This window comes from Phoxinus phoxinus (assembly GCF_949152265.1).
Source record: "Phoxinus phoxinus genome assembly, chromosome: 1".
NCBI classification, from domain to species: domain Eukaryota; kingdom Metazoa; phylum Chordata; class Actinopteri; order Cypriniformes; family Leuciscidae; genus Phoxinus; species Phoxinus phoxinus.
Window position 1 is genome coordinate 37,997,653 of NC_136876.1, and position 12,205 is coordinate 38,009,857.

The following is a 12,205-nucleotide window of genomic DNA, read 5'->3' on the forward strand; positions in this document are numbered from 1 at the left end:
GTTCCTGTGATGGCAAAGCTGAATTTTCAGCATCATTACTCTAATCTTCAGTGTCACATGATCATTCAAAAATCATTTGAATTTGCTGCTCAAGTTGTGCTGCTTAATATTTGTAGAAATTGTTTTACGTTTGAACAATTTAATGCACCCTTACTGTATTAAAGTATTAATTTCCTTCCAAAAAAAACATATTACAGATCCCAAACTTTTGCAGTGTTGTATGTCAGCTATTAATCATAACTGTACTGAGACACAAATCATTCACAATAACAGTGTAGGGTTTCACTCCATTTTAATTTTATTTTGTCATCCTTTGCTCTCTATTGCAGTACAGAGACCAGAGGCATAAATCACTCTTACAGAACAAATGATACAAAGTGCTGTTTAATAAAAATAATAATCACCAAGATATGAAGAAACAAGTACAGACGCATCACATGCAAAGTACTAGGCCAAGCTGAACTCCACTAGATCTCATATCATTCGCTAGGTAAATGTCTATCTGCTACATCACACAGCTCGACACAGGTGTTCCGGTGTTTATGCAAGCAAAATAAATGCTTCATTACACATGATCTTTTGAGTTTTGGCATTTCATAGCAGAGACATAGCCTATTTTATATTTTGTTCTATCAGACGACTCTCCAAGCACAAAGTATGATCATAAGATATACATAAATAGTTTTGGTTACATATGTACAATCAGTACAAAAATACTAAAATGTCTCTATGAAGTCTGTTTTATTAGGCTCTTGTATTATCTTTTGCACACAATATCCTTCGGTTCATTCAAACATTCCTTTTAACCCATACATCCTCATACAATATAGACAAGAGGGGAAACATCTTTCCATTTCTGTTTTCCTAAACCTTTCAAATGATTTAAACATATCTTTTGATTATCAATTCAGGTGTTTAGCTTCTTCCGGTTTCAGCAGTGTGTAATAACCCGTTTCAACCATTTCAATAGCATTATATTTCTATGAACGACCTTTGAAAGAGTATGAAGAAAAGCAATGTATGCTACATCACCAACAAATAAAAATCCTTACATAACATTTCTCCAGTAGCACTGCTTGTCATACAGGCAATCTGCATATTTTATTGGCACAAACTGACAAGAAAAATATTGTTTTTCTTAGCAATTAATTTTGAATAATGGACAGAAATCGTCGTTTGTTGTAAGCGTTTATGAACAAATCAAGGAAATACTGAACCATGTTCCACATAAAAATAAAACTGGGGAACATAAAACCATGAATGCATCACTGTAACATGCCAAATTACCTCCATGGAATCTCAATGCATTTTGTGCAATAACGGAAACATATGAGATGACTGTGCCTGGATTTATAAGAAAATCACATATAGACGTTATAATCTTCATGCCAATTCACTGTGCATCAGGAAAGACAAAAACACCTAAATTATTTATGATAGGCCATATAAAGTATAACTAACAGATGAGTTTGTTGTACCTGAAAATAACTGATGATGGTATAATTGAAAAACAATTGAGATTACTAATCTACTCAGAACAGGACACGTATGAAAACATTGCCATTATTTTGGTTTGTGTATCAACTCCACGACCAAACAGTGGTAGTGTGTGTGCAGGAGTTGTTAAACAGTTCTCAAAAGGCTCTCTGGGTCAGACAACGCGCAGTAGAGTGTGTATCCCAGTTCGTCTATTTCCTGTGGCGTTAGCTCACAGAACAGATTGACTTTGAGATTTAGGATGCAGGGTAGCCTCCCGGCCTCTAGGTGTCCCACTAGTGCACGAAGCAGCTGCATGAAACGGTCGGCGAGCGCTTCTTGAGTCCAATCGCCCTCCTGTTCACTCAGGAGAAGGATTGTGTTAGTGAGCTGGCTTGCGTTTAATCGTGCTAGCGCTGGATTCAGTTTACACACAGCTTTAACAACTTTAAGACATGCGCAACGGCACCCGCCATCTTCCTGATCAAGGGCACGTAACTTTGTTGTTTCCGTCACGCGAAAACTTTCCCTCCACAGGTTCTCGTGCCGTTCGGCAGCCAAACGATGTGGTTTGGCGATCAGTGAGACACCGTCCTCCATAACAAGCAACGGGAGGAAGTCCACGTAAAGCCGACGGTCCGTTTCGTACTGCACTTCTAGCGTTAGCGTTTCCGATGGGACCACGGGTCGAATTATGTAATCTAAAACGCTACCGATGGCGGGCCAGTTGATGGATCCAGCGACGAGCTTCTCGAAAACTTCTAGGACGCTCTTTGGGGAAAGGTAACCACCAACAATACAACGGTCCCAGTAACTGCTTCCACGCGGGAAGTACTCAAGGTTTTCCCGACGAACCAGCCAGAAGCCAGGAACGTTCATGATGGTTTCCTCACCAGGAATGGATGACCAGAGATTCTTCTCAAGGATCATGGGTACCATCAGCTGGGCGTGATCAGCAGTCACCACCTAATAATTAAACGAAAAAATATGTCACCGTTTACAAAAAAAAAAAAAGGGTAGTTATAGGAACTTAGTTATAGGAACTAGCCACCAGGACGGTTCCTTGAGATCTAAATGTTCCCCTAGGGCCATTTTCCTGGTTGCATTCGCACCACCAGTAGGTACTCTGAAGTGACGTAAGCCATGCTTGTTGTTGTGATTTTTATTTAGCAAACAGAGCTCGCATTCTCCGTCTTCATTAGTTTACAATCTGTTTAACAGTCATATCTAATACATTATTAGGTAGAACTGTTATACAAAGAAAGTAGACAGTATATGAAAAAGTATTAGCGTTTGCCGTGTGGTTGTGATGCTCAATGTCGCTAGCTGAGCAGAAATACATAATCATGTTTCGCTTGGTCCCCTCAAAGTTGCGTTGGATTTTCTCCTTATTGTAAAGGTTGAGAGGTCCATCTATCGCTGTTTTCCGTGTTCGTAGAGTTAGTTTTTGGAGTAAATATATAGGCTATAATCTGTCTGTGTACGCAATTTTTTTTTTTTTAAATGGTGGGTGCTGGTTTTTCACATACGTTCGGCCAATCAGCGTACACTTACGTCACTGGTAGTTCCTATTGTACTGGGTTAGACCCTATTCTGAAGTAGGAGCTAATTTAATTCCCCCAAAAGGCGTTCATAACACTAAAATTGTTCCCAGTCCTTGCAGTGTGAACTTGCCAATTAATGAACTTTCTTCTGCCATTAGTTCTAGGAACTATGAAAAGGTTCCTCTGGTGCGAAAGCCCCTTATAACACTCTCTGAATGGTTCCCCTTTGTTCTCACCTGGAGGTCGTCATACAGACTGCCGCTTAGGTACATTTCTCGTAGGGGCATATCAGGTAGTTTGGCATGGAGGAAGAATCGAAGCTCCGCACAGATATCCAACGCGGCACGGCGAGCTACGGCCTGCTCTTCTGAGGGGATCGCCACTCGCTCATGAAAGAAGGCCCAGAGGTGTTCCTGCAGTGAGAGACGAATCCGTGCCCTCTGGAGTTCAGCCTTACCAGAGCCGCCACCTCCGCGGCCCATAACACAATGTAAAGAATCTAAAAAAGCAGAAGAAAGCACAAAAAGACTTAAATGCCACTGATCATATTTAAACATTCAAAAATCAACACGTGGTAGAATAATTCTACTTTATCACAACACACAGCCTAAAACAACACAATCTTTAATTTCCCAGACACAGATTGATACTAGGCTTGGACTATGAGGGAGGAAAGATGGCACAGGACGGTGAACTAGTCATTCAACAACGAGAGAGGTAGAGATTCTGAATATTCTGAAGATGAGCGGTAGATTCTGAATATTTCCAATGCTTACTTGACATTGATAATTCCTTCAGACAACTCATCAACTACTCAAAATGTTTAAGCACAACCCTAATGCCCAGAAAACGAATAAAGGGGCTACAGGATTCTACAGTGTGTTGGTTAAGGAAGGGTTTAAATACCCACTGAGCAAGTAGAGAAGACACTCCGTTATGTACAAGCCTGGTAAACAATAAGCATACAGGTTAGGATAGGACAAACAAGGGATAAACCATTTTTATGGTGGCCAAGGCTTAAAAATAAACTAATTCAAATTGATAATGATAATGAAAATCAAAAAATAAATATTACCTTTCCTCAAATCTATGAAAATAGATATGAAAAAAAGGGAACTGAAAAGCACATGTTGCCTTAGCATTCAAAAGCACAGCATGTTGTGTCTGCAAGGCACCAGAGATTCATTACCTGGCTTGAAGGAGCTGGAGGAGGTAGGGAGCGTCTGTAGAGAGCGGCTGACGTTCTGTTTCATGTCACGGTTCAGTGTCCGTGATGACGACCCCATCCAGCTCGGCTCCTCCCAGCTTCTCCTTCCTGACGGGTCGGCTTTAGTGGGACTGGATGGGGCACTGAGAGCTCGATCGTACATCTGAGACAAACCAAACTCAATTATACATCAATAATAATAATACATTTAAAAATTCCAGGGGCAAGCCCCTTAATGGACATTTTTGGCATGTTTGGACATAGGCTTTTATCAGGAAATCTTTGAACATTGCACAATTCATATGGTTAAACACTTGCTACACATTGAATTTGACCAAACAAGCTATAGTCTTTTGCTTTTAACAGCATTCCACTCATATAACGGTTTGTTTAATTTTGGCTCGTAACTATTGGCTCTAATTACACAACATTACACACAATTTTATAAAGTTGCCCCACACGGGACTCAAACCCACAATCTCTGGGTCAGGTGTCTGTCGCTCATCTCATTGCGCCACTGGGAATACATATTTTCACACAGATGCCAAAGTTCTATAGTTCCAGTGAGAATCAACTCAAAATAAAGATTTGTAAATGCACCGCATGTTATTTTCAGATGAGATCATTCTCCATTCTCCAAAAAGTAACTAACATAAGACAACAAACACAGGCAGGGTCAAATTTGGAGAGATATGTCTCAGGAATTGTAGCTAATATCAAATCCGTTCAGTAATTTCTGTGCGGCTAGGTCCAATGATCGTCTGATCCAATTTTGGACTAAATTGGGCAACATTTGAAGTAGCAGCGGGGAAAAAAGTAGCGGAAGTAGAAGTAGCGGGGTCGTTTTGGGTCGACCCCGTTAAGTTTGCGACATTGCAACTTTTGAACAAAGATGAATTTAAAAAAATAATCTGTTCAGTCATTTCTGTGCAGCTCAGTCCAAAGATCATCTGAGCCAATTTTTGTAAGAATTGGAGGTGCTATAGAGTTAGTCCTAGAGACTCCAAAATTGGTCAGATTACTATTCATTACCATCACTACAAGTATGCCAATTTTTTTAAAATAATTTTCACGGTTCATTATAGGGCTGCCATTGACTCCCATTGAGGAGGAATAATAATAAAGTAAACTTAATCCAAAGGGGCTAACAAATTTTTTTTTTTTTTTTGGGATGGGGGGGGGGGGGGGGGGGTGAATAGATAATTCACAAGAACAGCAGTTATTTCAAAATAAATTTTAGTACCAAAATAAAAAGTCTTAACTGTCACTTTTTATAAAAATAATGCATCCCTGAATTAATTTCTTTAAAAAAAAAACTCAAAAATCCTACTACCCACAAACTTTTGAATGGTAGTGTCGATTTTTGGTGACCATTTTCCTTTCTCTAAACGTAAGAATCAAACAGGGCATTTTTACAGCAGTATTTCTAAGAAACCTTTAGCTTTAATTGCTAAATTATCTACAGAACTTGTGCAGCTCACACACACAATATTAAACAATGCTGACTTCATCCTTCAATAACAAACTCTTTGCAAAGTTGAATTGCATTGTGAGAGATTCATAAAACAATAGACACTGAAATGTGATGCTCAAAGTGTTTAAGATCAAACTGAAAGATCTAGGACAGGGTTAATAAACATTATCTGCTCTTCCCTGTCATTTAGATTTAGAAGCATAGCTGCTAGCTTAGTTTTTAATAAAAGCTCTTTCAGAAAGACTGGAAGATAAAAGTACAGTTTATATAGTACAACTACTTCAGGGGAAGATAACAGGAAATGTGATTCCTTAGGACAGAAGTGCATTACATCATGTTCCTGTACTCACTCTTTTGACCGCCAGTGTGGCGATCCCGAGCATGGCTGCTCCCCCGACTCCCAGCACCAGCTTTGCATTAGAGAGCACAAAGTCGATCGCTGTGCCAAGCCCATTGTCGTCTTTCTTCCCTTTCCGATCCCCGTTCACTCCTGCCATCGATCTTTTCTCTCCCTGAGATGGATCAAGAGAACAGGAAAAGAAGAGACAAGAAATAGATTTTTTCATCAACTAAAAGTTATGTCAGATGCTGAGCTTATATGCAGTTTACCTAGTGATGACATCACGTGAATCACAATGTCACATGACACGTTGCAGTTATGTCAACAAATAGCTTGTGTTGTTATTGGTCAAAAGTTAACACAGAAACAGGTATGGCAGGGCTTGACAATAAGGAATGCCTGATGGCCCGGTGTCAGCGAGAAAGACGGTAGGGGCGGTCGTAATCGTGAAATGTTAAATATATAAAAAATGGTAACAGCTGCAAGAAAACTGGATGAGCGTCAATATACAGTAGATCAGTCATGAGGTCTTAAAGAGACAGCACTCAAATATTCCTGTGTCCTTAAAGTTTAGTTACCTATGATCATGCGCGTGAACTCGACAATCGACTACTTTGGACTTCGACCGAAAACAGGATGTAAATACAGGTATGTGCGCTGGCTGAAATAACAATTTTTATTCATATCTTTCACATCTACTGCAGTCAGGTTCACTCGTGTTAACTCTAAAAGAATCACTCACATTGCTGGGCACTTGTAATGACACATTAAGGATGTTGAGAGACTAAAAGCAGGTTTAAAACTTGCCCCATTGAAGTCAACAGGGTGCACATTTAAAAAAAAAGGATAACACAGTTTAGGCAACACCGATTTTTGTCATTGTTCTCTGTATTGACAGCACTCCAAATTTACTAAAAATTGAGCTCAATGTTAAAATTGACCGGAGTTCTCCTTTAAAGGGATACTTCACCTCTGGAAAGATCAATGTGTATTTAAAATGGGTCATTTATGTAGTAGAAATGTGAAATTATTTTTACATTTGGAGCCTTCTAGACTGAGAAAAGCCAGAAAATGTATTTTTGACTTATGGGGATGAAAGACAACTGCTCCCAGAATGCACTTGCTTCGCTGTCCAAGGAGGCCACACCCAAGCTACGTCTACCGGTAAGAGCGCAGTTAAACAACTAGGCTACGCTACTAGTGAGTCTCCGTGACGAGTCTGCCCGGGATTTTGCGGTCTCCCAAAATGTCCAGGATTCGGCTTTTGCGTTCTACAGTCGCCATTCATCATGTTTACTGCGGCGAGCAGGACGAGACTGACGGCCGCGGGAGAACGACGCGAGGCCGGTGGCGTGATTACTGATGAGCGGCACCGGTCTCGTATCTCTCACGGAGGAGCGGGAATTTTCTTAGCAATGCTAAAACGCACATCAGCCGATCACTTGTTTAGCGTTCATGTAAACACTAAATTCAGATTCACCAATCAGAATGAATTTAGTTAAGATTGAAACAAAAGGTGTGCATGTAAACAATGAATGGCGACTGCAGAAAGCAAAAGCCAAATCCCGGACATTTTGGACGATCTCGGCGGCCGGACATGTCCGGGGAAAAGAGGATGTAACCCCTACTACTCAGCTTTCTCCACAGAACAAGAGCATGTAAGCTTAGCTTCCAAATAAAAGATGGCTGACACTATTTGTGCATTCTGTGAGTGAGATCTAAGGCCGGGTTGAAAACATGCGGCACAGCTCCTTCTACTGGCTGTAGTCTCTAGCCTCTGGCCAAAAAATCCTCTGATGACACAAAATGACGATTTTTGCATCATCGGATGATTTTTTCCAGACAAAAAAATACATAAATCTCTCGTCTCAGGGGGACATGAGGGAGGAAAGCATGGTAATTCAAAAATACTACAGGTTTTCTACTTATACAAAGCTTAATGCTAAATCCTGAAGTATCCCTTTAATGTTAATCAAACAACAAAAGGCAAAAAAAATAAAAATCACTTGATGCTCTTGACGATCACTTTTGTAGCTTTAATAAGGATTGATATTTAATTTATACAGTGAAGACTATCCAGTGTTATTTTACATTTGATTATTTCATTTCTGTAGTATTTCTTACATGAATATTACACTCCTAAAAATATTAAAGCACTGTTAACGGTATTAGTTCAAACTAAATGTTACATGGGTTAAAAACAATAACTATTTTGAAATACTGCATTTTAGTATTTTTATATACTAGTCTATTATATTTTTGGTTAAACTGTCCCTATTATGCTTTTTTAAAGGCTCCTTATGTTGTTTTGGAGTCTCCTACAACAGGTTTACATGCATCAAATAAAAAAAAAACACTTTCATTTTCTCATAATATACATTTGCACATCACCACATTTTTCAATAATTCTCAAATGAATCGTCGGAAGAATCAATCTCTCTAAATCCCTCCTTTCTGTGAGCTACTATGCTCTGATTGGCCAGACGGCCGCGTCTGCTGTGCTTGGTCTACGATTGTATGAAAATCGCACGACTCCACGAAAGCTCAGCGATCTTGTACACACTGTAAAGACAGTGGTGATGACGTTGATTTTACTATATACGAGCGCGAGTCTGATGATGAAACATTGGAAGAACTAATTATTCAACCTGAACCTCCATCGCAAGGACGACTCAAACAGGACGTTTCTCAGTGATGTGTTTCTCAGTTTGAGGTACATTATGAGATGTTGCAAATGTAATTCCACAGCATCAGCATTAACAAGTGTATGTCCATCAACAAACCGATGTGTATATTTCTAATTTATTACTGCACATATGTTAACAGCGCATATGTTAGTCAAGCACTAACGTGAATGACTGATGTAACATTAAAGTTTGCAAAACAAATCTCAATCCTTCATCATTACTCGAAGTAGTAAGAACAACAGACAATTAATAGGCACCGTTTTAGGCAATGGTGGCCCACAGCTGCTAAGCAGAGATATTTCAGTAAGACAGTAATAACGTGAGTAAGCCGGTTAACCGGAAACATACTCTTAATCTATAAAAATATAGCCTACACATCATTAATTATTCATACTTACAGGTTGTGATTCTGAGGAGCAAGCTGGTCCAAATAAACTGGGCACTGACCCGTCTTTCAAGAGCAAGCGTTTTGTGAATGCCGCGTTGAATTCCAGCCAGATTTGAGAAGCAGTCGTCAGTAAAATGACGTGTTTGTGGGCTGGTCAAGTTGTTCGCGGGCAGACAACGTACAATATAGACCGGCATTATGCAAATGTATTATCTAGTGATGTATAACTGTCGCGCAGTGGGATTCGAATTACAGAAGACTCGTTTAGGCGGTTCAGAGTTGATTCTTTCTTTTGGGAGACAATGACTTCATTGTGCACTTTCGACTTTACAGAACGTTTACATTCACAGACAGCAATATTACCAACTGCATGAAAGGGAATATAAAAAAAAAAAAAACACAATTTGGGCACTTTAATATTTTGAATTAGCTTTTATTTATTTTATTTTAATTTTGGTTTAATTTTTAACGGTTTTGTTAATGATAAAAACCATGGTTTAGACATACATGCACCTCCTGGACTGTAAGCTGCCTACAATGTTTCAAATGCAGGAATGCTCATCTTACCAGCAAGCAGTCAGACTGTCTGGTGCTGATGGGCCACTTCTACACCAAGCCGCCCAGCCTGCTGTTGAGGAAGAACTGTCCTCTCTTCAGCGCGTCCTCCCTCTCTGCCGGGGCGCTGAGGGTCTGACAGCGGCGGAACTCTCGGGTCACTGCGCGCCGGTAGAAGTCGCGGTCGGTGTACTGTAGGTGTTGACCTGCACGGAGCAGTGCTCGGTACAGCTGCAGGACAGCACTGCGGGACCAGCTGCCCATCAGGGAGGGTTCAGAGTGGGCAGAGACCGACGTCTCACACACACCTGGAAAATAATATGGATGCTTTAAAGTCGGTTTGAAACGGAACGTATATTCGAGTGTAATAGCTTCTCGAACAGGAAAAACTGTAGGGCGGGACTTGTTTGGATGGTTGTGGTTTGCTATTGCTGTGATGTCATGTGAGTGACAGGCCCTCACATCAGTAAACATGTCATCTGAGAATTAAAAATTGTCACTGCAAACGAAAAGTGATTTTGATTCAAAATTAAGGGCACATGAATTTAATAAAATAATGATGTGGACGGATAAATAAGTTATAATAAATACAATATTCCATTTAAAAAAAATGTTTTCAATTCATTTTCATGGTGACTTTAATACCACCCTTTGGATGGATGACAACAGGACAATGAACACACCAAAGTACTGTGATAACTGCGGTCGTAATGCAAATATTTATTCAATAAACAGCTGACACAAGAAAACGGCATTCAAAACCAAATCAAACAATTCAGCGCTCTTTCTTTCAAAACAAAACAAAACAAATAAAAACAGAACAATGCGGGCACGTGCGACTTCTATAAGTTATATGACCCTAAAATGTGCAATGTCTGAGCACTAGTTATCATAATTAATGTTGGGTTTTTTTTAAATACATGCCTGATTTTTAAATGCTTTGATTGATACCCGAGTAAACTGACTAAGACTGAACCATCGCCTTCATAAATGTAATGTCCAGTGCAATAAAGCCTGTTCCACACATACTTTTTAGGTATATCAGGAAAAAATATACATATAACTTTTTGAATAGTATTAACACGCTCTATGGGAAACAGTCTGGCGAATATGTATGAAAATAAGACGTTTGCGAGCAGAGCTGCAGTTATTATACATGCTACCGTTAGCTAGCCTCATCTCCAGTGACCTTCTTTAACTGTGAAAATATGTCAATAAGCTCAATCTCCGAGATCTCAAATGTTTTAGAAACTCAAATCCGGAGCCAATGGAACCTTTTACTCACGTTTGAACTAGACAGAAATGAATGTTTAGCTTGGCAAGGGTGGGGGAGATCAGAGAGCCTTCAGTAAAGGGTCGACCAATGCCGCTCCGGAAGAAGAATTTAAATGACTACTTCCGGGGTTATTGGAACAGGTTTGTAAAATGGGCCGTGGCTCAAGTGTGCTACTGACTATTTAGTTAGCATGTATATTTATGACGTTTGTACAATGCATCAATGCATTTACAATGCATTTTTAAAATGACATTCCTTTAATATGTTGCATTTTTTTAAATACCTTTAAAATGCTTTTCATGGATTTAATTTTCCCCTTTTCCAGACTTTATGAACCTCTACTATGAAAATAGTAATTCTAGATATAAACCGTGTAAACCTATATCGTGTCACAATATATCGCAATACAAAAATACAACAATATGTATTGTGGATGGTGACAATGTATCGTGGAAAGTTCACCCAAAATAAAAATAATAAAAAATTAGAAATAAATAAAAGGTTTTGGTGTCAGTACTACATTAAACTATTATACAATGATGAATATAATGTATAATAATGCAATGGGGGAATATGTTTGGGTTCTGATAATGCCAGATGTCTTATGTTAACAGTAAAAAGTGGCCCATATTATTTTTAATATATCTAGTCAGTGACTGAGTGCAAGCACAATTATTTATCTAAAAAAAATATGTATTTTCAGCTGCAGAATCATGAATATTTTTATTCTCGTGTCACCATTGTCCTGCACTAAGTCAAAGACCATTTACACCCACAATGTAATATCAAATTTAGCTTTTACTTTTTACAAAAATATGTGATGTTTACCTTGAGTTTTACTTTTTTCACACATCAAATCTTAGATTTTGTCTTTCAGCTTATATACTGTATAGCTAAAGGCTATAATTGTGTCAAATTATGCATGATCATTTAGATAGCCTACATAAAATTCTAGTTATGAAAATATTCAAATGAACAAATGAATAACAAAATTAATGGATAAGAAAATGTATTCCAAAAATGTAAAATGCTGCATTGAATAAAGAATCTGAATTGTACTGAAATTATGAAATTGTTCAGGACTATGATGGAGAAAATGTGATGCCTGTATATTCACTGATTGACATTGTTACAAATAAATAAATAAAAACTAAATAAAAAAACTAGTGCAAGTGTGTTTTAAGGGTCATAACAATTCACAGGGCCAAAGGTGAAACACCCAGGAACCCAATCTCCATAATAAAGAAACACTAACAAA

General features: G+C 38.8%; 1 protein-coding gene across 1 annotated transcript; it reads right to left on the reverse strand.

The window, feature by feature from the left end:
• Positions 1-276: 276 nt before the first annotated feature.
• mief1 (mitochondrial elongation factor 1) lies at positions 277-11,126 on the reverse strand. The gene is made up of 6 exons (XM_079610601.1): positions 10,957-11,126; positions 9,684-9,979; positions 6,052-6,213; positions 4,210-4,390; positions 3,257-3,519; positions 277-2,442 (listed from the first exon to the last, which is right to left on the reverse strand). The coding sequence occupies exons 3-6, from the start codon at positions 6,196-6,198 to the stop codon at positions 1,624-1,626; spliced, it is 1,410 nt and encodes a 469-aa protein (XP_079466727.1). The 5' UTR covers positions 6,199-6,213; positions 9,684-9,979; positions 10,957-11,126; the 3' UTR covers positions 277-1,623.
• Between the last annotated feature and the right edge of the window lie 1,079 nt (positions 11,127-12,205).